Raw genomic sequence first — 24865 nt, 5'->3', positions numbered from 1 at the left:
TATGTTGAAGTTTTCTATATAATGATAATTATATGATGGTGATGGTGACTATATGATTCAAGGCACTTCTGATTACTAGAGGTATATGCTTAGGTAGAACATTCATAGATTATGCTATTTTGACTAAAATCCCATAGGATGAATCGCGAATAGTTGACTGATTTGAGAACTAGTGTGAACAAATTCTTCAAAGGCTTTAACAAAGCCCATGTTATTTTTGCCAACTTCAGTGAAGACCATGTATTCTTCTTACTAACTTGTAAATCGATGCAAACGCAAATTTCGTACAATCTACAAGATAGCCAGCTCTGGAAACGTCCCTCTAGTTGCATCGCGTATTAGGTAGACCATCAAGCCTACTAAGATTATTCACAACCGAACTACCCCTATGCCTTACAAAATCCTACAGCATAACAGTAATGGTTACAGAGTTCATGACCGATGTAGAATAACTTTTCCTGCACGATTGTGTGGTTTTGTAGTGGAAAGGGGAGACAAAGAACGCGCTCTAGAGAATCTCGCATGTAATTTTAGTATTGTTTTACGGCACGAATAGACCTTTTCAAGATTAACAGATAGAGTTGTGATGTTGATATTTGAGCTGGTTTTATGTTATTTAGGTACATTCCCTCTTGATACTGTTCAAACGATGTTGAAGAAGGTGCAACTGAAAGAAAGGCAAAATATCCCCATACCGTTTAATTGTTTTATATAATACGAGTGTTTATGCTTTGGATGTCTTATCAAAATACTGCTACTTTCATTTTGACCCTCCACTTACACACCAAAGCCCTTCATATTATCTGAGGATCTCATTCTTATGTGATGCTCTGCATCCATATACACGTAGCTACTTTATGTACAAGCAAGTAGCATACTGGTATTTCCCTTTTTAGTCCTTAGTGTTCCTAATACAGCAAAATTTGAGTGCGTTTGAGCTGCGTTTTCTCGAATTCAAGGTCGTTTTAAATCGTCAGAATAGGACCAAACAATTGTACTCGTCTGGCAGTTACTTCCTGACACCTTTGCTCAACTTTTTGGGGACCAAAAAAACATGGCCAAAAATCGACAAAAAATCATGAGGTACCCCTCATGGTTTTCATCGAAAATCAAATGATCGCATTTTTCACCTTGAAAATGAAGTCTTTTACTATGGTATGTATTGAACCAAAATGTTTCTATCGATCTAACGTAACCTCTGAAATCATTTTTGTGGAACCTTGATATGTAAAACTTTGACTTTTTGGCCAGAAACCTCTTTTCATATTTTCAGAAATTACTCAATAAGTTTATTCAAAACATCTATATTACTAGTAACCATTGGATGCGCCTTGAAAAGTACTTCAAGAATGTATTAGAAAGCGTAGGGTGATCATCACAGTTTATATAATCGAATATCATAAAATAGATTTTTTTTTTTTTTAAATTGTGTTTATTGATTGAGCCGCGTACACTAAGAGTAATAGGTCAGAGTGAAGAGGCGGGTGCAATTGAGAAATGAAAAAAATATAAATATAAATGGAAACTAAACTAAACTAACAAAAGGAACTATCTAACTATCTAAATTACAAGAGGGAATGGATTTGATCTTCATCCACTGTCTGTCGGACAGTGGAGTGGATATGTACCAGAATCGCCTCAGGGACAAAGATAGTGCCGTCAAAAACAAAGCGCATATGGGCTAGCCATATTTGAGACAGGGTGATGAGTAGGATTCTGTATGGATGGATGCCTTTGACTTGGGAGTACCAGATATCTGAAAAGTCCAGGGACAGAAGAGCCTCTTTGATGTCAGTGATGGACGTGGTGGGCCATAGGAACTCAAAAATGACGCCTTGCCATACCTTTTCTTTGGATGGACAGTCAAAGAGCAGGTGGCTGGCAGTTTCATTGGGAGACAAGCAGACAGGACAATTGTGGGACTCGAAAAATGCAGGCATCATGTAGTGTAATCTGCTTCTAGAAGGGATACAGCCTGCGATGAATCGGTATATCACATTACGTTGAATGTAGGTAAGAGACAGAGACCAAAAGAATTTCCAATTAGCAGCAGAGACATTTTGCAAGACCAAGGGCTGTTCCACCGACGACAGTACAGACAGACGAAATGTTTTGGCGGAAGCCTGAGCGTTTCTAAGAGATTGGCCATCGTGCAGACAAAATTGATCCACCAGCGGCGCAAAAGAGACTCCAGGATCTACTACAGGGGCTGGATTACACACTGGGAGGAAGTAGGGCTGGAATTTAAGAGTGCCAGATGCGAGGCCTCTGAACACTGTTGAAGGAGCTCTCTTCCACCTGAGGAGGGAAGGGTCACGAGTGTCTCTCCAATGTACAAAGTTAAGCCGGGCATCGTACTGAAATACATCAGAAACCATCATCTCTTTGACTTTAAGAGGAACAACCAGTGAGGAGGATGGAGGAACATAGAAAGCCGCCTGTAATGGAAGAGCCATGGCAGTTGCAGAATTGATCGGTGCCGCATCAAACAACTTAGGAAGATAGTCAACTGTACGATATAACATATCGACAGTTCCCGTGCGTTGCTTTTTCAACCCCTTAGTACGACGAGCAGAGGGAAATAGCAGCGGGATTTGATGGTGGGGGTAACCATTAACATTGCGAATGTGGTAGCTTAAGAGGTACGACACAGGATGGGAATCTATGACATCTTGATCTTGAACCAGTAATGGGTGGAGCCAACGAAAATACAAAGCTGAAGCTTGTATTTGGATGTCTACAACACCGAGACCACCTTTGTCCTTTGGTAGAGTCCACACCTTCCAAGGGATGACGGGGAAGATGTTTCTTCTCAAGAACTGAATAGCCAGAGAACGCAGCTGCTTGAAGTCAGCTTGAGTCAAAGGCGTAACACGCAGGATGTACCATAGCTTGGAGAGCAAAAGAGAGTTCAGCACTGTAGCCTTTCCAACGACCGACAGGGAGCGACCAGAATGAATCTGGATGGCAGTTTTGATCTTTGTTACCAAAGCACCCATAAAGTGAACTCGCTGAATCCTACTTTGGACGAGAGGAAATCCCAGATAGGTCAACGGTTCATCGTCCTCAACAGAATGGAGATGTGTGATACCCATTTGTGATAATGGACCATCCCACATATCCCATGTATCCCGACCAGACACTGAAAAGGCTTCCACCTTGGCATTATTGAACTTGGCGTTGGAGGCAGCACAGTAACGAGCCATATGGAGCTGTAACCGAGTCAAATCATTGGAGTCATGGATAAACACCAAAGCGTCATCAGCATAGCACAGGAGTTTTGTTCGTGCAGTACCCATCAAGTAGCCTTGAAATTGGCGATCATGCAGGATTGCAAGCAGAAAAGGTTCAAATGCCAAGTTGTACAGTACAGGAGAGAGAGGATCCCCCTGCTTCAAGCCTCGAAGTTTCGCCACTTCAGTTGACAGATGGCCATTGATGTTGATACGTATGAGGTTGTCACCCATCAACTTGGAGATACACTTGATAATAGGGCGAGGAAACCCAAATTTCCCCAATACCTTCCTCAAATATTCCAAGTTCACCCGATCGTATGCCTTTTCTTGATCCAGAAGAAGACCGATGTCATAATCCAAAGTGTTAAAGGAAGGATCATTTTCCTGTTGTTCAGCGATGGACCATTTCCGTTGAGCATCTTCCATTAGGAGCTGGCAGATCATTCCATTTTCAGCAATGAATCGACCAGGAATAAACCCAAGCTGATGTCGGCTGATCAAGTTGGAAGAGACTTCCATGATTCGACGGTTGATATTGCGAGTGAAGAGCTTGTAGTCTGAATTAGCCAGAGACAGAGGACGGTAGTTCTTCATTTCAGCTGGATCGCCTTTCTTGTAAAGCAGACACATGACGGATTCGTTCCAAGATGGCGGGAACTTACCCTTCTTTAAAGCTTCATTGTAGACTAATTGGATGAGATCATGGAACGGTGGAAATTTCATTACCAAGTACAGGATTTCATAAGGTAATCCATCAGGTCCAGGACTACTCAAACGACGAGTCTGCTTGCTATCGGTCAAGAGTTCCTCCACATCAATCGGCATCATCAATGATTCCTGCTGCTCGCTGTTGAGCTTCAAATGACCTGGGATGTTGCGAATTATAACACTGAGGGAGGTTGAATCCAGAGCCTCCGGTGTGAACAGTGAGGTGTAAAAGTTGGTAGCAATGTTGGAGATGCTAGGTTGATCTTGACATAGATCGCCAGTTGTAGGGTTCCTGAGTTCCACAATTGAACGACGATTTTCTCGAGACACCACAGAGCGCTTCAGGAAGCCTGGAGATTTCTCACCATGTTCCCGCCAAAATTTTCCTGCCTTCAAGATCTCTATTTCTGCAAGAGAGTGCTGGAGAGATTGAATCTGTTGATTAACCGTGTCCAAGCCTTGAAACACCAAGCCTCTTGTCTTCTTATGCCGCATCATCTTGTTTCTCTTTGATAGCAGTCGGTGTAGCTGTTGTTTCCGCCAGTTCAAATCCTCCATTTGATACTGTTTGATAAACATCTTTACTTCGGCTTTGATCCAATCCCATTGTTGTTGGGGAGTGGAGAAACGCTTGATTTCTGCCAGACGCGCCTCACTATCAATGAGGAATTCTGCCAATGCCTTCCTAAATGTTTTGTTGCAAGCCAAGAACGGATTTGCCTTCCAGTTACCAGGGCCACGGCCATTCGCATCTTGATATCGAAAAGAGAATCCCAAGAGTTCATGGTCGGTCCAGGCAGGAGACAGATACTGCTGGTTGGTGCTAGTGACTAGATGATGGGCGTTTGAACTACAAAAGATGTAATCCAGAATCCCTGAATTGCTTCCACTATGCCATGTGTTGTGTTTGTCTTCCCCAAAAACGTCAATAAAGTAATCATCGAGTAGATCGGTCCATTCTACTGGTGCACTGGTGAGGGTGCCATCGACTCGACGATCCTTGTACTGGTAGTTGAAGTCTCCCATGATAAAGACGGTGTTTGTTGTAGTAGTAATAGTTTCTTTGACAATTTGTGTGCCAATGAGTTCTGAATAGAACGCTGATCGGTCGGTGTGAGCGGACGCACGACCGTAAATATTAAGTATTGTTGCTATTGGTGGTGAATTGGGTGAATTTTCCAGGTCTCGAGTAAGATGAAGGGAAGCCAAGATAAATCGACCCCCATCAATGCCTTCTGAGATGTGTTTGAGTGAGTAATGAGTGTTGAGGGAAATGATGCCGCAATGTTGAGTCCAAAGACTCGACTTGCAAGTAAATTGAGTGTTGAGTATGTCTATAAATGTGTTGTCTGTTGCATGTGTTTCTTGAAGCACTAAGATGTCATATCCTAATGTTCGAAGATATCTAATAAATTGTTGTCTTTTTTTGGTGTTATCTGTTTTTTTTAGGCCACGGCAATTGAGGGTGGCTATTTTCACTGTATTTTGCTGATTAATCATATTAATGTTGGGGAGGTGAAGGAGGGCCTGTCAAGCCGAGTTGATGTCCAGTCTCTACTTCATTAGATGCAGCTTGTTGTTTGGCAGAACTAACATCATCCGCGCCATTAAATTTACCGATCTTCTTCGCAGGGCGTTCAGGGCGCTCCTCTCGTTCATTAGCAGAATGGGTAGAAGAGTCGTACATGATAATATCATTGGAAGCCCCTTTCCCATCGACTTCTTTAACTTGGAGTTTTGGAAGATCATCCATTTGAACATCTCTATCAACTACCTGCTTTCTAGCACCTGTTTGACTATCAGCGTCACCTTGAGTGCTACCTTGCTGGGTAGCAGTAGTTCGATTATCGGAATCACCTTGGGAACCACCAGATGCAACATCCTGGCCTTTTCCTTGGGCATTACCTTTGTTTCCAACTGGAGCACCACCAGGAGTTACTTTGGAGCCACCCTGAGTACCCTTTTTACCCTCTTTGGCCACCTGAGAGCCCTTTCGGGGTTTGGCAGGAGTGTTTTCCACCGCACGGACCTTGTTTGGGCTGTCATTGCGACTGCAGTTCTTCACCACATGTCCAGTTTCATTGCAATGATGGCAGCGGACCCACTTCTTGTAGTCAGGACAATCAGCCCGACAGTGTTCAGAGCTCTGACAATTACGACAGAAAGCCGGCATTTGATCCCATTGGAGTAAAACTTTTCTTTGATCCGAAGCTGTCAAATCCCAGACAATGACACGACTGAGTTTCTCCAAATGGCGATGACCAGGGCAAGATTTCCCAACGGGATGTAACTCTTGACATTCATAACCAGGGCTGGAAGGAACCGTTAGATTAAGTGTAGCATAACCTTCTCCTTGATAGATCCCATCAGTTCTCGAGATGCCGTGATCCAAGACATCCCCGAACGCAGAAAGTCGGGCAGCCATTTCCTCCTTCAACTGAAGGGCCGGCAAGAAAGGAAGATTCTCCAGGGTCAGTTTCACAATCGTAGCATCAGCATGGTACGAGGCAAACCCTTTCACAAAGGTGCCATCCTCTAGAGTGATACCTTCTTCAATGAGAGTCTTACGACCTTCGCTGTTGGGCAGCCACATGGTTTCCAAGAAGGCATGGTTGAGGTAGTGTCGAGGTTGTTTCCGGTATCCAAGAAATTCTTCATACATGTCTTCAGCATTAGAGGCTTCGTTGAATTGAAGAAGAGCCTTGTTCAAGAGATTGCGATCCTTGATAGGTGTCAGATCGATGAAGACGGAATCCTGTTCCACGCCTTTGAGGAATGGACGGATAACCGCCTGAGGAGGTGGCGAAGTATCCCCATTGATGGCCTGTTGCGAGGCCTCTGCTTCCGTTACAGGTCGTTTGACGATAGTGGGATTGAAAGAGACGATGGATTGTTGTTGTCTGTTGTTCCCTTTGCGGCGTGAGTTAACCACATGAGTCCACAACAGTGGAGCCGCAGTGTCAGCTTGCGAGGAACGTTGATGTACTTGACTAGTGTCTGACATGCGAAAAGGGATGACAAAGTAAAATAGATTGACAAAATAGTTGATAAAATAGATTAAAGAAGTCGAGAAAAGACAATATCCGTCCAATCTTGAACAGAAGAAAACAAACTGAGTTTAAATTAATTTTGGTGGTACTGGTAGTGGTAATGCTGCTGCTGGCTGACCCAATTGCCTTTCTGATGATGGCAATAATGATTGCGATACTGATTCAATGGAGATCATGGGATTGAAAGGGCAATTGCTTAGCCCGAATACTTTTTTTTGGGGGAGCTTTGCCTTATAAAGATGTCTTTTGCAATAACAATATCTCAAAAAAAAATCGCTGTAGGTAGCTCTTGAATGGTTTGATCAACGGAAGCCATCCACGCTCATCTCATTTTTTGAAGAATATGAGGCAGTACCATACATTGTTTGCTTTCACAGTAAGCAATCTTGCAAAGCTTAAGCAAGAACACACACAGACCATCGAAAATCTGTTGCTGTCTTCTTTACCAAAGGAGGCTCTTTCCACAGCTGTTACTTGCAGCATGCTAAAACTTACTGAGTACAAAGACAAGACGGGCATGTTTCGTTTGGGTCCTTTTTTTATTATTATATTTCCATTGTTATTGAATATGCTATAGTCTTCAAGTCATCAATATATCATTCTTTCAGTTGCTCAGCATAACCATCTAAAGCCAAATAAGGATTGGAATAGACTTCCATTATAGCTATGGATGGCATATGTAGACTTGGTCTTTTGTTTAATTTTCCCCATAATTTGCTACTGCCAAAAGTCACCCTGCATTGAGTAACCAAGGAGCGTAATGTAGTGTAGCCGAAAAGCACAAATTGAGCCAGTGAAATCCGCGCATTGGATACTCTAAAAAGCGTCAACTGGCATTGGAGGCACTGCAATGTGAGAGTGAGAGAAGGAGACAAGGAAAAGTTTTCCGTTTCAAGTTTTTTATTCCCTTTTTTTTTTCTCTCTTCTTCTTTATCTTTGTAACAACAAACATGACAAATCTCGACATAAAATTCAAACTTGCAAACACAGTTGCTACGCTCTTGCTGGTGGGATCTCAAGGATTCAGTTTCTCTGGATGGTAAACCCAAACAGGAATGAATAAAAGATGAGAATTTCTAACTTGTATACGCTATACAGGTTCTTGGGACATTCTTATGAATTTGGACCCAAGGACTTTATCATCATCTTGACGGGCGTTCTGCACTTTTTGCTGATCGGATTTACCATCTACCAGTATCTACCCAGCGCTCCAAAAGGTACATAAAATACAATCAAAATGACTGATACCAGGTATAAATGTATCTCTCTAGATGTGTTTGAATCCATTGGATTCTGGTATCTGTTGGTTGCTGTGATCAACAGCTCCGTTGCCTTCTTATGGTTCTTCCATCTCGGTATCTTTGCTTTCGTTGGTCTTCTTTGGCAATTAGCTACCTTGGTGTTCATCTATCATCGCCTGCGTGATTATCCACCTCGTAATGGTACAGATCATGCATTTGTAAATGCACCCTTCTCCATTTACACTGCCTATTCCTTCTTTATTGTTCTCTGGCAAGCCTTCCAATTCCACGATCAGACCAAACACAACGATATTGTATGTATACAGCATCATCTGACGTATGCGATGTTTACTTACCTCAAGGTTGCTTAGGTGCTCACCTTTATCATTATCGTGATTGGCTTTGTCGGCCTTCACTTGGTCGATTACTCGCATAGAAAAGATTGGGTCTATGCCCTGACAACTGGATGGTAAACTCATGATAGTAAATCAAGGGCTGAAGAGCATAGTAGGAAAGAAAAATGAGCTTTCTCAGATTCATTTTCAACTCTATCCTGCTCTATGTTTCAGCCAGAGATCACTATTACTCACACGATACTGGCCAATGAGATACTGATCGTCCCTTTTTCAACATGATTTTAGGATCCTCTTGGGTGCCGCTGTATTTTTGAGCAATGTCCCTCATACCACATCCCTCATTGTTGTTGGTATTCTTATTAGCGCTGTTGCTCGTACACTGATTCCCAACTGGCTGGATCGTTTCAATAGAAGATTCAGCTCTTGGGCTAACAGACTAGGAGAGAGAACACCTTTGCTTGGCCATTAAAGCCATTGTCATCACTTCAACGCTGGAAATGCAGTTGAATCGGCATGAGAAAAAAGTGCAACTTAATTCCGGCGGCGTTTTTCCCTCTTGCCGATAGCTCATGAATAAAAGGAAAGAGAGTTTCACTCTGATTCAAGTCTTTTTTTTTTTTTTTTTCTTTTTCGTTTCCAATTTATACTAAAAATTATATTAATCGAAAAATGTCTTTTTCAAAATTACCATCAGGTGTTATTAAACACATTGCACTCTATTTGGATCCAAAGGATATCGTCACATTTGGTTTATGCTCAAGGTCACAGTATGAAAATATCCTCATCAATGAGGATTTTTGGAAAAAGTGAGTAAAGATTGGAATAGAGCAATGGCGAGCATGGCATTAACGTTCTCGGCAGTAAATCGATACAAGATTTTGGTGATTTATTTCGCTTATACGACATCATTGTCAAATCCACTGGCCTGGAATTATCAAACGATCTATCAAAGAAGTTTGAAAAGGAACCCGGAAATTGGCGTGAATACTACATTGCAAAAACTGAATCAATTAACGAAGCTGACAATGCCACCTTGCTGGATCAAGGAAACAAAGAATATAAAGACGCTCGTAAATCATTAACGACATTGCAAGATGACATGAACTACTCTGTCTTGGTGCATGTCGCCTCAAAGATGCTGTGGATATTAGGTAAGTTTTTTTTTTTTTTTTTTTTTTTCTATTTAGCGCTGAACTTTCTGGAATAATGCCAACCTGAATTAACTAGACATTTTACCGGGACATGCTGGATGCTACTACATTTTGGGCTTTATCCTGTTCATCCTGAATCAACTGGAAGATGCTTTGGATATTTTGGATATGGGAAGACTCGTCGACTCGTCATTCGAGCCATTTGACGGTAAGTGCTAAGAAGCGTGGGTTGGCATTTGGCTTGACGCTGATAGCTCGTTAGAACTGGAAAAGGAAATTTTATCTATCATGCAGAACGACAAGCAAGATGTCAATGATTTACCTCTATTAGTCAATGAAAACTTATCACCCGAGTTATTACGGGTGTTATTCGAGATTTTCAACAGATTTGATGAGGATCGTGATGAATGTCTCAATCCCAAAGAATTGGATTTATTCGTCTTTTCAACAAATGGACAGCATCCTCCTACATCGTTTATCGAGAATATGGGTCAGCGATTTGGTGCAAATGACCAGGGATGGTTGACAAAGAAGGGGTTTTTGGTAAGTAGAATAGTGCTTTGCAACATGGTGATGGTGTGGGATTCTGATAATTTTACATTTCCCAGGCTTTTTATTTGGAACAAACCTTGGATGACCCTTCGGAAACCAAAAAAGACATCCGTGCACATGGATACGACTGCACCAAACTACAGAAACTGACAGCTACAGCCTAGATAATATACCTCTTACACTTGTTCGCCTTCTTTTTGCTACGTCCAATATACCACACTATAATAGAGAGGAGGATGGAATAAAGTTTTGAAAACTATGCGTAATTTCATATTGCAGCAACTACATTTGGATTGTGATGGGGCATTCTATGAGATGACGGGACATGGTCGTTTGAACAAATTATGTGCGAATGCAAAAAAAGTATTGATGGTTAGCCCTGTGTCCTCACTATTGCTCAGTGAGGATCTTGTTCTATTCTGTGGTTCGATTATTTGATGGACAATGGTATTGGTATATTGGAAATGTCTAATGACATAAGGTACTGGGATTCTCACGCTTCAACACAGTGGTAATAGACAAATGGTTTCGTTGTTTTGCTCGATATCATGTCTGATGCTATCATTACCATGAAGACTATTTAAAATAAAACAAAATAGGGTCCGCTCTCGAAACATTCGAATCAAGGTGGCAAATTTGCACTTTGCATCAAGGTTCGAATTTGAAACATGATTTTCAGTAATTAGCCCTACAATAGCATGTAGTAGAAACAAAGCCAAGTATCCGGATTAAGCTCTTGTACCTGTCGCAATTCTCTTCTGGTTGTTGATATTAAAAACATTAATTTTTCAGCTTTTTCTCAGCCAGATTATATTGAAACTTAGAATTATATCTTTGCTTGAGATTGGACAGATTTTGACAAAAATCGACTTGATCTATCTATCTTGCAGAATTCGACTATGGAAATAGTGGAAATCGTCCAATAAGATCTACTAGATTTTTGTATTACTTTTTTAGGCGCATCTAACGGTGGCAATCATAATAGACATTTAGAATAAATTCACAGAGCAAATCGGGAAATATGAATTGAGGTTTTCCGCCAAAATGTTGAGAAATCACATAGCAAAGTCCAACAAAAGTAGTTTCAGGGGCTGCCTTGGATCGAGGGAAACATTTTGATTCAAGATTTACCATAGTAAAAGTCTTCATTTTGAAGGTCAAAAATGTGATCGTTTGATTTTTGATGAAAAGCATGAGGTACCCCTCATGGTTTGGGGTCGATTTTTGGTGATGTTTTTCTGATCCCAAAAAAGTTTGGCGAAGGTGCTAGGAAGCTAGTGCTAGGTGAAAACAACCGTTTGGTGCTATTCCGACAGCCTGGAACGGCTTCTAACACGAGATATCGCGGCCCAAGTGCACCCAAATTTCGCTGTGTTTTGTCTACTCTTGATTAATGAGAGGCAAGGAAAGCTTGCTGCCAGCTCGTACATAAATTGTCTCTATTAAAACAGCTATGATGCATCTTAAAAGAGTCAGATCCGCAGTTACAGGCCGCTTGTAGAAGCTCCACACAAGGTAATGCAAATGTGTCAAGTAAAGCGTAAGTGCATATTAATACCATGCACAAATTACGGTAGCACTCCAAGTATGACTTGAATGTTATGAGCTTACAAAGCATTCGTGCCTTATTAGCCATTCAGCATTTGCCATCATGTTAAAGTCTAGAAAGAAACTTCTCAAATAGCTTTAAGCTGAGCTTGCTCGGTTACAACGTACACAGTTTTCGAATGCCTACAGCATTGAAATATTTGAAATTAAAGCCATCACTACCCCCACTCTTTCGCATGCATTTGAGAATACATATATACAGTATATATCACAAGGTCTTGTTGCTGGCAGTGTACTCAGTACCTACAAAGGGTCCTCTTTTAAAAATAGCACATTCTAATTGATCTTCATAAATGCATATGACACTATCTGGACACAGAACCAACCTGTTGGAAACATTGAATGGCAGTAAGAGTAGATTGTCGCCACTAAAACTATACGCACTTTTGCTTGTCAATATATCGTTTCATAGTGATTCCTTAATGCAATGCTTTCTTGATTTAGGCAAGATTTAGTATGTATTTGGAATACATGCAACGACTCTATGTACTAAGCAATATAAAATAGTCGTACGGATGAGCCCTGAAACCTTTATCGAGTTTCTTTTTCAGTTGGTATGACCAACACATGTTGATTTGCAGTTATGAAATATTCCTGCTTGCAGATTTCAATCACTAAAATAAGGTGTCTTGGGGCTGTGCAGAACACTTTGTTCTGGTCTCACGTTGCACTCCTGATATACAACAACTCAGTTTAGCGCAGGCTGTTCACTATTTAAAGCATCTACAGTAGGACAAAAACTTTGTTCAATTACAGGATGCAACTTCATTTATGGAACACTTGACGCAGTCGTTTGAGTGATAAACGCATGGCCAAAAGTGCAATTTTGAATAGCATTTGCTATAACGGATTGTATTTTTTGATTGCATATTCTCTTTGAGGTGGTTCTTCATGATAACTTGAGGAATGTATGTTCATACAATGAGCTTGCTTGTTGCTTTTGATGCTGTGCGACACTGAAATTGTAAGATTCCCATTTTCATGTATGAGGTATCACTTGTCATTAAAAAGTGTAGATACTCCTCCTTCTTCCTCGTTCGGTTATAAGACTGATCTCTCTCTTTCTTTCTTTCTTTTTTCTTACAGCTGCAATATGCGTTCTTTTTATTATTCGGCCGTAACTATGTTGGCTTTTGGTATAACATTTACCAACGCTCAAATATATACAACACCTCCTCCCAGAAGATCACCCAGTATGTTTATATAGTTTATATAGCTGAATCAAGTTTTTAACAAGGAGTACAAAACCAGGCTGTGCTCTCTTGAGTGGAAAAATCTACTGCTATGGCGGCTGGACAGGGCCCAGTTCAGCTGTAAAAAGAGACACATCGCTTTATACTTTGGACATTACGAATGTCACTGATAATTTTGAAACCAAATGGGAAGAAATCACAAATGTAGTAAATGCCAATATTGCGTCAACTGAAGTCAGAGGAAGAGCACAAGTTGCAGTTCCAAGTGATGGCAAAAATCTACTCATTAGTGGAGGTTTCCCGTATTCAAACCATAGCACCACACCTCAACATTTAGTTTTTAACGCAGAAACAAAATCATGGAAATCGCTTGCAGAGTTTGACGATGGACCAAATGGGAAATACAGACAGATGTATGATGTATATCGATATTTGAGGGCTCGTATTAAGTATCCTTCTGTAGTTATTTAGCAACAGCCACATATGTTCCAGAACAATCAAAATTCTACTTTTATGGTGGTGTGGAAAACTACCCCGTCAATACCTGGTACCTCGATACATTAACAAATGTAAATATCTCAAACCCAATCTTCGCATCTGACGCTACTCGATCAAAAATTGGATACTACAGAATGACAACTCTTGATATCAACAGTGGAGCAAGCAATGTAAGAGCAAGTAGCGTACATACATGACTTCCCTACTAAAATGTCACTATAGCCATGGCAAATCATTCCTCAACAAAACCCCCCTACAATCGACTACTATATGCAATCATCTATCTATCATACCAGCAGTAAGAAAATCTATTATTTTGGAGGATACTACAATGATGTGAGTGCAGTTGGAACAGCAAATTTGACATTCCAAGAAGCCATTGTGTTTGATACAGCCACTTCAACATGGGGCAAGCAAGCTTTCACTGGCGGTGTCATTCCCACAGTACGAAGATACCACACAATGACACTTTGTGAGTTTCCAAAGTATTGATGCAATCTTTGTATTTACACGGTTTTATATGATAGTGCCTTCTGGTCAAGATGTTTTGCTGTATGGTGGCACTACAAATGATGCAAATCGTAAGTGTATCCTTGCCCTTTATTAGTTATATAATATACTAATCCCTAATGTCATGATAGCCTCAAGAGACTTTTGCTTTGTGGCAAATCTGGAGACCTTTGTCTGGTCATCCTGCAACACTATTGGATTACCTAATAACGGGATTACATATCGAGCCGAGCACTCAGGTACGCTGAAGGCGTGCATCATTAACTGCTCAACAAGTGCTAAAAGAATTATCAACTTTAGCTGTATTGGATGACGCCAAGAAGATTGTCTACATCTTGTTTGGCTATGCAAATGACAAATCTGTGGTGGATAACTATGATACTGTCCTTGCTTTAAATGTCTCTGACCCCAAAGCTGTGGCATTTGTCGATAGTACTCAAACGGCCAAGCCGGTAGAAAGTAGCGTGCCAGCCCCTGTCAACGAGAATGGATCAGGCGGCACCATTGGAGGTGCTGTTGGAGGTGCTGTAGGCGGCCTTCTGGTCATTGGCCTGATTGCCTTCTTTCTAATGAAAAAAAAGAAGAGTGAAGAGAAGCCAGTCGAGGAAGACAAAGAAGAACAACTCTCTGTAGATTGGGACGCTATTGAAGGCGGATACACAGAGGCATATCCAGTGTCAGACATTAATACAAAAGACATATACACCAGCCATAACAAACCATACGAGCCTAGTGTTCAAGAGCAAGAAGCAATGATACAGTTCTCGCCTGCAATGACAAACACCAACACAGAGACAACCGCAGTTGCATCTATCAATGTCCCCGATGTTGCTATCGATTATCAGCACGACGCACACAGAGGAAATTATATCATAAAACCTGACGTTGCCTTGTAATTTTAATTGGAATGAATAAATCCTGTACTCTTTAATTACTGCAAATACATTTCAATAATGGCAGCAAATGTCAGGTAAACTGGAAAATGCAAGAAATAGAAATCCCCAGAGAACATTGTTTCTAGAAAGTTTATCAGCGTTTCTCATTTGGTAAAACTAGACGACGGCGTTTGCGTATTTGAGAAGCAGAGATGGTACGTTTGCTTCTTTTCTTCTTCCCGCCTTTTCATCTTAAACAAGACAATGCCACCTCCTCTTGGGTCCTTCTCGACCTTACTGACAACCACAGCAAAGCCATTTGCTGCTAAATCATTAGGGCCCATCTCGTCTACTGTCCTTAGACAGCAACAACCTCAGTATTCAACCACTTCCACAGTAAAAAAGCCATCTGTAGTCACTGAATCTGCCGTACTGAACTCGTTTCCTCGACCCAATCTCCAGCCAACGTTGCATTCATCGCCGAGCATGTATAATCTTCAAGTCCTGAAAGCATTGAATCCTATCCAAACATGCTTTAATTGTAACGGACCTCATTCAACTGAATTTTGCCCTTGCTAAAGACATTTTCTCCAATGTGAAAATGACACACATATACCACCCCTCTCCATCCTGCTGTCTCGTTTATATAATAAAATATCATTTATTATCTAGTCATGTACAAGTATCTACAAATGGTTTATTTAGCAACTCTGGCACGTCTCTTTCTTTGCTTGGCCTACACATTGTATAAGTACATTGTAATCTGCTAAATGAGAAATTTTTTCTTATACCTTCAGTGCACCCTTAAGTTTGGCAGTTTTGTTTGTCTTGGTTGCCATGGTACGGAGAGCCATCATGTTGTTATTGTTGATGGTTGATTGTGTCATGAAACGACCAAACACATTTTTAGTGAGAAGAGAAAGCATCTTTCTTGGTATGAAGGAACAAAATGAAAGGAGAGAGAGGGCTAGGATTGTCAATTGGTGCTTTTCTAATTACATTGCGCCAGGGTGTATCGAGGAGAATCCAGAATAGCTTGTGCCACTCTCGTACTGGGCTTTAAAAGCATGTGGGCTGCTGCTTTAATTCCAACATCTTTCCCTCTCTCACCCTCTCTTTTCTTCCTCTTTCTCATTCATTTCCTCCCCCATTATTTATATATACATATATTAAAATGTTGCAGGAAAAGTACATTGGGTTGGTACTAGCAATGAGCTCTAGTATTTTCATTGGGCTTTCATTTGTCATCACAAAGAAAGGATTGGTGAGCTCCAAACGACGACACGGTAAATGCTGAATTGCTGAGCAACATATCATTGAACGCTAACGGCATTTCAGGTGCGTCAGCAGCCGAGGGAAAGCATCATTATTTAAGGAATTGGACATGGTGGGCTGGAATAGGAACAAGTATATATCAAGAAATTTCAAATAGAAAGGGGAATGCTTTGATCTAACAATCTATCCTCAGTGGCCGTCGGTGAAATATTGAACTTTTCGGCATATTCATTTGCACCACCGATATTAGTAAGTTTGATTTGTGCTGAGGGGTAAGCAGAGGTTGATGATGTTCATATTAGATTACACCTCTGGGATCTCTCAGTGTCATTCTCGGGTAGGTTTATAGACACTTGTATCTCGCACTTTTACTAACTTTTTATCCTCAGGGCTATATTCGCATCAGTATTTTTGAAGGAAAAATTGGGTGCCATTGGAAAAGTTGGATGTTTGTTATCTGTAGTAGGGGCATTCATAGTTGTTTTGCATGCTCCCGAAGACAAGGATGTAACTTCAATAGATGAGCTATTATTCTATGCGCTACAGCCAGGTAAGTTGAGTTGTGGTTGGTGGAAAATAAAATTATTTGTTCTCATGATGAATATCATCAAAAGGTTTTGTAATGTACTGTATCATGGTACTTTGTGTCAGCCTATTTATGATATTCAATGTTGTGCCTGTCTATGGCACTCAGAATCCGTTTGTTTACATCTCGATCTGCTCTTTGGTGGGGTCTGTGTCAGTGATGGCCATCAAAGCCTTTGGAATTGCACTGAAATTAACATTTGCTGGAAACAACCAATTCACTCATCCATCTACCTATGCTTTCGCCTTGATTGTAGCAATTTGCATTGTTGTTCAGATGAATTATTTTAACAAGGCCTTGGAGCAATTCTCTACCAACGTGTATGTATACATTCGTACGATGCAGAATGTCCAAATCCTCAGTTTACATTTTTCATAGCGTCAACCCCATCTACTTTGTTTGTTTCACAACAGCCACAATTATTGCTTCAGCCATCTTATTCCAGGGCTTCAACACGGACAATCCCATCAACGTAGCTTCCTTGATTTGTGGATTTATCATTATTTTTACAGGCGTTTATTTATTAGATTCAATTGCCAGAGGCTCAGGATCAGAAACCCATCATTTGCATGATGATACTTCCTCCGAAGAAGAGGATGAAAATGAACGCTTTTTGATGGAGGAGGCTGCACTATTAGAAGACCATGAAGCTGGGTCTTCATCGCTGAACTTGTCCGGATTAAACCATGATTCAGATGAAGATATTGAATTGGTGATGCGGCCCAAAGGTGGACGGTAGGCTGATAGAATAGACATAATGGCCTTATTCTTTAAAATGTATATATCTCATATTCTCTACGAGCCAAATGTTAGCTATTACTTGTATGCTACTGTAATATATATATATATATATATCTTTTCTTCAGGATTTCATTTCCGTATCGTGTAGTTTTTTCTTAAAATAGCGAAATATAGACAGGGAAAATACAATTAGAATTGAATATATTAATTATGTTATTCCAAGATTGAAAGAGGATTAAAACTAGTGTAAATTCGAAGGCATTTATAGTTATTTGACAGTGCCGCAGCAATAGGACCTTAATCTTGAATACGGGATAGCTGTATAAGCCTTGGACTAGTTAACGAAGATGTGCTGCGCGAAAGCTCATGAACCACCAGTCAGGAATGAACAACAATGAGGATTCAAAAGTGAATACTCTTCATAGTAGCTTTGACGGAAGAATATTTGTTAGAATTGAAATCCGCTTTCAGGGACGAAAGGCCATATGTTACCACACTTTAGGAATCAGGATGTAGATTAGCACCACTCTTATTCCTTTGCACTGTCTGAATAAAGAGATCTCAATATACCGCGCATCTCTGCCCCTGCTCAGTCCTTCTTCTGCACTATACAACTTGTAATACCTTTGCCTCTCAGAGATGATCTATATCCTAAACAATCACGATTATATGTTTGTAATAAAAGGGTATCCAAATAGACACAACTTAAACCCGTCTTTATTCAAGAGTAGAATAAGGTGCAATTATTTGCTGTAGCATCCATAGAACTAACGTAATTTCAGTTGAGGGATATCCTTTAATTAGTCACTCTCTGGGGAAAGTGATATATCTAGATACAGGAGTACACTCGGTATTGTACCAGGTCCTCTCAGTACCAAATGCTCTGCCAAATATGCGTTGCTTTTCATTGATTTGCAATATGTTTCATTTTTATCAGTCGCTATCCTCTGACTTAGATTAAAAATTCTAAATGTACAAAATGTTTTTTTGATTTTGAGGTTTTCAACTTTTGGACGATCGAAAATCGATTTTTGAAATATTGATGCTAGAGCTTTGAAAGTAGCATATTATTATAGCGAATTTTTGCGGAGAAGACGATGGTGCAATTGGATTTTAGATAGGATGCGTTGATGATGAGGAATCAGTAATTTTTTGAAATTTGCGAAATTTGGACAGAAGCTATTAATAAAACTTGTTAAGCGCAAAGAATAAAAGGATTATTATTTGTAGCTTATAAAAAATGTTCGATATTATAAAAACAAGAAGAGACTTATTTGAATAAGATCAGACACAAAAACTAAAGATTTATTGATGAAGACAAGAGTTATTCTATTTATACTAAGTTCTGAATGCCAAAGTAGCTGTTATGTCAAAATACAATGTAAAATTGAATCTGCCAAAGAATTACACTTTTATTGAGAATGCATCCCAAGGATGCATTTATATACTTTTCATTATGCTAGGGTTTACAGCATGATGATGAACTATAATACAAATAGGTTTACTATCTACCCAACAATTGATTTGTAAATCATGATTAGCATGATTTACCCAAAGGACCTAAGAATAGCCTAAAACCTTTAGTGTGAGACCTTGCTATGACATTTGATATAACAGTAGCAATTAATCTTGTACAACGCTTATCACATCTGATGAACCTCAGTATTTAGATAGCTGAGATGCACTTCAATTATCATAGCTTGTCCATGTTGTTGCACAACACAGACATATCTACCCATCAAAAATACCTTAATCTTTATAGACAGTTGTAGCCCTTCTGGCATAACAAAACTTTTTGAACATTATATAAATGATGGTTGTATGTGCAGTAAAAGTTGTAGAGGGTACTTTGATTGATTAGGACGTGTTTGAATTGGGCTTGTTGAGGACAATTTGGATGAGCAATGAGGAAAAATAGTCAAAACGGTTAGTTTTCAAAAGGTTTTACCTTAGGATTTTACTAAATGAATCCGAGCCTAAAGCTTAGTAGCTTCTGTTACTTTTTGGATTCTCTATACGATGGTATGATTACTATAGATAAATATAAATTTTTCTGAATATCCCCTGCTTGTAGCTCATAAAATATATGATTTTGAGCAAATTTATGAAGGGAACGTACATCTGGTACTTAAAACCTTTATATTACAATGGATATTATGTAAAGCTATCGAATGGTTTTTGTCTTGTGCGAATCCGGTGAGTGTTTGTCGAGATACTGCCAAAAAAGGGTATCATGCAAAATCACTAATTTTCGTTCAAAATCTGCCTGTGATAGCAAGCAAAAAATCCGATGACGATTTTTTGGTTAGGACAAGATTGTCAATATTTCATGATAGAGTTATACCAGAGCTTCGAGCAAAGGCTCATTGGATAGGAAATTTTTTGGTCTACAATGTTTAGTAATGCTTAACAAAATGTTTTGATGACAGATACTGATTAATCTTTAGTGTGCAATACATCCACTATGATCTGCATTCCGACAGTCTATCCAGTTAACAGATTTAGATATAAACTGTATGTACACTGGATTAGATGTACGACATCGATTTATACTATAAGAAGATATGGACTTCAGATACGCTAGTACTATAAGATTCATACTATATAAGATATAGGCTATAGATAGCACCACGGACATGGATGGCGCTATAGACTTATACTTGTATTCCGACATTGACTACGGATGTTTGACATATCTGGATAGGCACCAAAATTAATGCAATATGAGCTTGTTGCTTCAGATGTGCACTTCATGATCCACGCTATAAGACACATGCTTATATCCGTGATACTAGCTACAGATACTTTATGTACTACAGACTTGTACTATATATGAGACATGCTACAGACATGCATACGATATGCTATAGACATGCCATATATCCAGATACATGCTAAAAATGTCTGCTCAGCGATATACACTCAGATATGTACTATTAATATAGACTAAGAAGACTGTACCTATCGGATATATGCTACTAGATCGATATTAATTATCCTTATAGAAAGGATAGATTAGGGTACTTCGGATGAGAGTCTGATTATTCATCCAGACAGAGCTAAATCATGATTAGCTTACTGGAGTTGTCTTTTAGCATGATTAGACATTAGTTGATCTGAGTTGACTTATTTGTTAATCTAATTAATAGAACTTTTATCCATTGTTATAGTATATAAGAAGGATCATCTACCTGGCCAGTAGAGAGACTTCAGTTTTACTTTACACCTGTCAGTTTGATAATAAAACATACCTTTATCAAGTTGACTTTACTGTTTTTTTTATTCTTTTTTTTCCGTGAATTTTAGTCTATCAAGCCTCAAATTCCACAACAGGATTCAGTTAGGATCCGAATCATGGCATGTTGAGGATAATAGATCCAATCTATTATCCTATCACCCAAATCAACCCATCTAATACCTTATCCTCACATCAAATCCCTCAATTTGAATAGTATATAAACCCTCGTATTTCCAATAATGTAATAAACGATATTATTTACCTGATTAATTTCATGCTCTTTTATATAAATAATTTATTTATAATAAATTATAACTCATGCTACTACAAAGCGTTCTGTGCGCCTGGAATAGCAACAAACGGCTCACCTTTGATACATCTTACTTAATGATGCTTTATCTCAGTTTTTTTTGGGTCATTCCAAATTCATGAGATTCACCGTTTTTCCATGAGTATTAGCAAGGGAAAATTCTTGAAAATTAAACGATCGCGTTTTTCACCCCTAAAATGAAGACTTTTTCTATGATACATATTAGACCAAATCAATCGTAAAGATGGAATGCAGCACTAGATACTCTTTCTATGAGACTTGCATATGCTAAATTTTGACATATTCACAGAAAACCTGTTTTCATATTTTTGCAAGTTGCTCGTTATTTTCGGTCTGAGAGCTACATGTAATTAGCATCATTCGATGCGTCTTCATTGACTCTTTATAAACACATTAGAAAGTAAAGTATTACAACGACAGTTTTCATAATCAAATTTAGCAAAAACGTTTAAAGAATGTGAGATCAAGTCAAATTTGAGCACGAAAATACCCACTGCACAATTTCAAATTAAAGTGCAGCAGTTGCGGCTGACACCACCGCAGAAGGCTAAGAACAAATCTACTGGCCGTGACGTCAAGTAGGGCGTTCTCTCATTTTACATTCACTCGTTTTTTTATCCCTTTTGCAAAACGCGTTTAGTATCAAACCATATTGGTTTTGGAACCCTTTTGGTTGAAAATAACACTCTAGCTTCTGATAACACGGTCATGTACTGTTAAAAGTGCTTGACACTGCTTCTTTCAAGTAGGATATAGTAGGTACCATTCCATAACGAGCACTGGAAGACGTAGAATTAGTACTAATCGAATTTGTTTATTAGGTTTTGATAATTTTTTTGCCTGTTTGACGTGGGTGCTGATATCCTTGCTTCTCTGCTCTCTCTGTTGTCTGATTCATTGGTCATTATGTCTGGTAATTGCTTCTTTGGTCTCTGTCTCCGGCGGTTGCTTCCTTAGTCTCTGTCAGGCCTCTGGTGTCGCTCGTTCTTCGGTTTTTCTACCGTGCTGATATTGCTGCTGGTGTTGCTAATGGTCTTGCTGCTGCTGTTAGTCTGGTCTTTTCTGGTCTGCTATCTGTGATGTATGCTCGTTCTCTCGTCTATCTCTGGTGATTGCATATCCTCTGGCGTACCTGTGGTGGTGATAATTGGTAAGTAATTTCTTTGGTCTTTGTCTGCTCTCTGCTGATGGCGCTCGTTCTTTAGGTTTTCTATGGCGCTGGTGTTGCTGCTGCTGCTGCTTATATGGTCTTTCCCGGTCTACTATATTTGATGCATGCTCGTTCTCTGGTCTGTCTCCGGTAATTGCCTATACTCTTCTGGTTTATCTGTGGCTGTGGTAAGTGGTAAGTATCTTCTTTCTTCTGGTCGCAATGATATATAACTTCTTTGAACGCTTATATTTTTGCTTCCTTTCTTGTGATAATGCATTCATGATGTTTGCCTTGTTGCGCTTTTTTCTTCTTTTTCTTTTGTTGGTGGTGTTTCCTCTGTAGCTTTACATGAAACAATATTAGTCATTATGTTGTATCGCAAGCTTATAATACCACTGTTGCTTTTGCAGTTGTGCGTATTTGTGCCATGTTGCTTTACATCCGACTATTACTATCATGCGCGTTGCTCATGTATGCATTTTTCTTGCAACAGCAACGATTTTTTTTAAACATCTTTGATGTTGTATTTGTTATGCTTTTCTTTGACTTGCTTCGTGTGAGCATTTCTTTTTTTTTTTACCTACATACTACTATACTCTTATAGTATTATGTTTCTTTTGAAGCATACCTTTTTTTTACGTTGTGTGGATGTGCCTATCCCTGAAGCTCAACAAGACTTTATCCGACACCAGGAGGTAGATAGGCCGCCTCCACTTGGTCATCGCTACTTACTTTAGTGATGATTGAGGGTCTCAATGCCTGAATTTAAAGCTAGGTGGTGTAAGTAAGGCATGCTCTAGCACCTGGGGGAAATTTGATGATAGCAACAGCTATATTGCTATATATAGCGGAGCTTAAAATTTTGCCTCACATCAGAACAGGGGGAAACCCTCGCAAAATTTTTTTAGGTCAGCGGAGTTTTTGAGCGACTTGATTGGCTGAGAGGTTGAAGCAGCGAAGGTCAACAACCAGTTAATTTCCTATTGATCTGTCATTTATGATAGTTTTGTGTTTGTAATAAAATGTGTATCCAAATAAATATAACTTAAATCTGTTTATATTCAGAAGTAGGATGTTCTTATCAGGAGGATTATATGCCTACTTGAGCGGTTGCTAAACATATGAATGGATCTTCAATCGCTACATTCGTTGTCAAACAGTAATAAAAATATATCTCTACAGGCGGCAAGTGTACATTTGGCATAAGCAGCTGTCAATTAGTAGTACCGACGAGGTCTGCTGCGTGTAACTTTTCGATTATTGTAAATGCTGAATCAATTTGAGAAATAATAAAAATCATCATCTATTTGATATATTTTTACATTGTTATGTCAAAATAAAATATAAAATTAAATCTGCCGAAAAATTACAATTTTACTGAGAGGAATGTGCAGTAAAAAAGGGGTTAAAAAAGCAGGTAGAATACTGTTAAAATCCTTCTTTATTTGAAATTAGGATAATGTGCAATAAAGTGTATATTCTATGTCTCTATTTATATTATTTGGTCTATATCTCTTATCTGGCAGCAGTTTAGTAGTTGCCAGTGATTCCATTACTTTATATATTTTTGTTGGGTCATTTAGTTGTTGATCTGATGGATCAAGAACGGTATTTCAATATATGGTTTTTGAATCATGCGTAAAGAATAGCTCTTTATTGTTGAGCCTGTATCCTTTTTAGGTATATTTATGTTACAACACATTACAATACCCTTGACATTTACTTTAGTATCTGTCATCTCTTATTTTAAAGCATTTAACCCTTGCTATCACCATGCTAATACTATTATTATGCATGCTTACCTGCTGATGGTAGCATGGTTTTATTGAGATGACATTTATTTCGGGCTTTGTTTATGATGGGAATCTAGTCTAGTTCACTTCAGAATGCATTTATATATTTTTCGTTATGCTAGTAGGGTCTACTAGATGATGATCAAGTATAATACAAATTGATTTACTATCTACCTACTAGCAAGTGATTTGTAGATTATGATAAAGCAGAGTTGCCCAAAGAGCCTAAGAATAGCCCAAGAAAACCTTTAGTGCGAAACATTGCTAGGACATTTGATACTGTATAACAAATTGATTGAATAATTTGGAGGCTGTTTTGTCAGATAATTTAATAATGATAAAGCGAAATTTTATATTTTATGCAATTAGTCTCTCCTTATGTAAATTTGATGTTCATGATTGATGCTAATAATTTATGTGGATCCTAGATCACAATTGTTTTGTAGATCTTTCTGGCAAATTATGATGAACCTAATTTGCATATCACTTGTTCTGCAGAAAGTAGGCTACAATAAGATAATATTCATCATTAAGCCTTAAATATTGGCATGATGAAACATACGTAATATGTTTTTACGCTACACTGTCGATAATATGTTGTATAATAGTGGTATTTTATAAGTATTGATTGCTTTAACTTTTAGCAGGTGATCCATCGTGTCTTTAAGTAGTTTGAAATAGGGCAATTCAGTATACAAGCGCACCTATACACAAAGAGATTGCACTGGTATAGGCTTATGTATTCCCGATTTTTGCACAATCACTCAGCG

The 24865-nt window shown here is 39.1% G+C and overlaps 7 protein-coding genes across 7 annotated transcripts; 5 read left to right on the top strand and 2 right to left on the bottom strand.

The window, feature by feature from the left end:
- Window positions 1–1565: 1565 nt before the first annotated feature.
- On the bottom strand, window positions 1566–4970 carry ATC70_002724 (uncharacterized protein; the record flags this gene model as incomplete). The annotated part of the gene is made up of 1 exon (XM_064822094.1): window positions 1566–4970. The coding sequence occupies one exon, from the start codon at window positions 4968–4970 to the stop codon at window positions 1566–1568; it is 3405 nt and encodes a 1134-aa protein (XP_064681780.1).
- A 475-nt stretch (window positions 4971–5445) lies between these two features.
- On the bottom strand, window positions 5446–6948 carry ADI1_1 (1,2-dihydroxy-3-keto-5-methylthiopentene dioxygenase; the record flags this gene model as incomplete). Its single annotated transcript, XM_064822093.1, has 1 exon — window positions 5446–6948. One exon carries the CDS (start codon window positions 6946–6948, stop codon window positions 5446–5448), a length of 1503 nt encoding a protein of 500 aa, XP_064681779.1.
- A 996-nt stretch (window positions 6949–7944) lies between these two features.
- On the top strand, window positions 7945–9060 carry ATC70_002722 (Calmodulin; the record flags this gene model as incomplete). The annotated part of the gene is made up of 5 exons (XM_064822092.1): window positions 7945–8033; window positions 8093–8211; window positions 8266–8549; window positions 8607–8704; window positions 8877–9060. The coding sequence occupies 5 exons, from the start codon at window positions 7945–7947 to the stop codon at window positions 9058–9060; spliced, it is 774 nt and encodes a 257-aa protein (XP_064681778.1).
- Window positions 9061–9260: 200 nt separating this feature from the next.
- On the top strand, window positions 9261–10458 carry ATC70_002721 (uncharacterized protein; the record flags this gene model as incomplete). The annotated part of the gene is made up of 5 exons (XM_064822091.1): window positions 9261–9397; window positions 9453–9742; window positions 9819–9950; window positions 10005–10285; window positions 10351–10458. The coding sequence occupies 5 exons, from the start codon at window positions 9261–9263 to the stop codon at window positions 10456–10458; spliced, it is 948 nt and encodes a 315-aa protein (XP_064681777.1).
- A 2567-nt stretch (window positions 10459–13025) lies between these two features.
- GSH2 (Glutathione synthetase) lies at window positions 13026–14999 on the top strand (the record flags this gene model as incomplete). Its single annotated transcript, XM_064822090.1, has 7 exons — window positions 13026–13095; window positions 13154–13508; window positions 13559–13763; window positions 13816–14065; window positions 14121–14174; window positions 14235–14342; window positions 14404–14999. 7 exons carry the CDS (start codon window positions 13026–13028, stop codon window positions 14997–14999), a joined length of 1638 nt encoding a protein of 545 aa, XP_064681776.1.
- Window positions 15000–15242: 243 nt separating this feature from the next.
- Window positions 15243–15557, top strand: ATC70_002719 (uncharacterized protein; the record flags this gene model as incomplete). The annotated part of the gene is made up of 1 exon (XM_064822089.1): window positions 15243–15557. One exon carries the CDS (start codon window positions 15243–15245, stop codon window positions 15555–15557), a length of 315 nt encoding a protein of 104 aa, XP_064681775.1.
- Window positions 15558–16152: 595 nt separating this feature from the next.
- On the top strand, window positions 16153–17578 carry SPT4 (transcription elongation factor spt4; the record flags this gene model as incomplete). The annotated part of the gene is made up of 7 exons (XM_064822088.1): window positions 16153–16264; window positions 16317–16385; window positions 16447–16502; window positions 16556–16590; window positions 16643–16803; window positions 16868–17159; window positions 17218–17578. The coding sequence occupies 7 exons, from the start codon at window positions 16153–16155 to the stop codon at window positions 17576–17578; spliced, it is 1086 nt and encodes a 361-aa protein (XP_064681774.1).
- Window positions 17579–24865: the final 7287 nt, after the last annotated feature.

The sequence above is a fragment of the Mucor velutinosus genome (assembly GCF_035048745.1).
Source record: "Mucor velutinosus strain NIH1002 chromosome Unknown tig00000093, whole genome shotgun sequence".
Lineage (NCBI taxonomy): Eukaryota > Fungi > Mucoromycota > Mucoromycetes > Mucorales > Mucoraceae > Mucor > Mucor velutinosus.
Note: the sequence above shows the minus strand (reverse complement) of the source record. Positions and strands in the feature narration are given on the sequence as shown.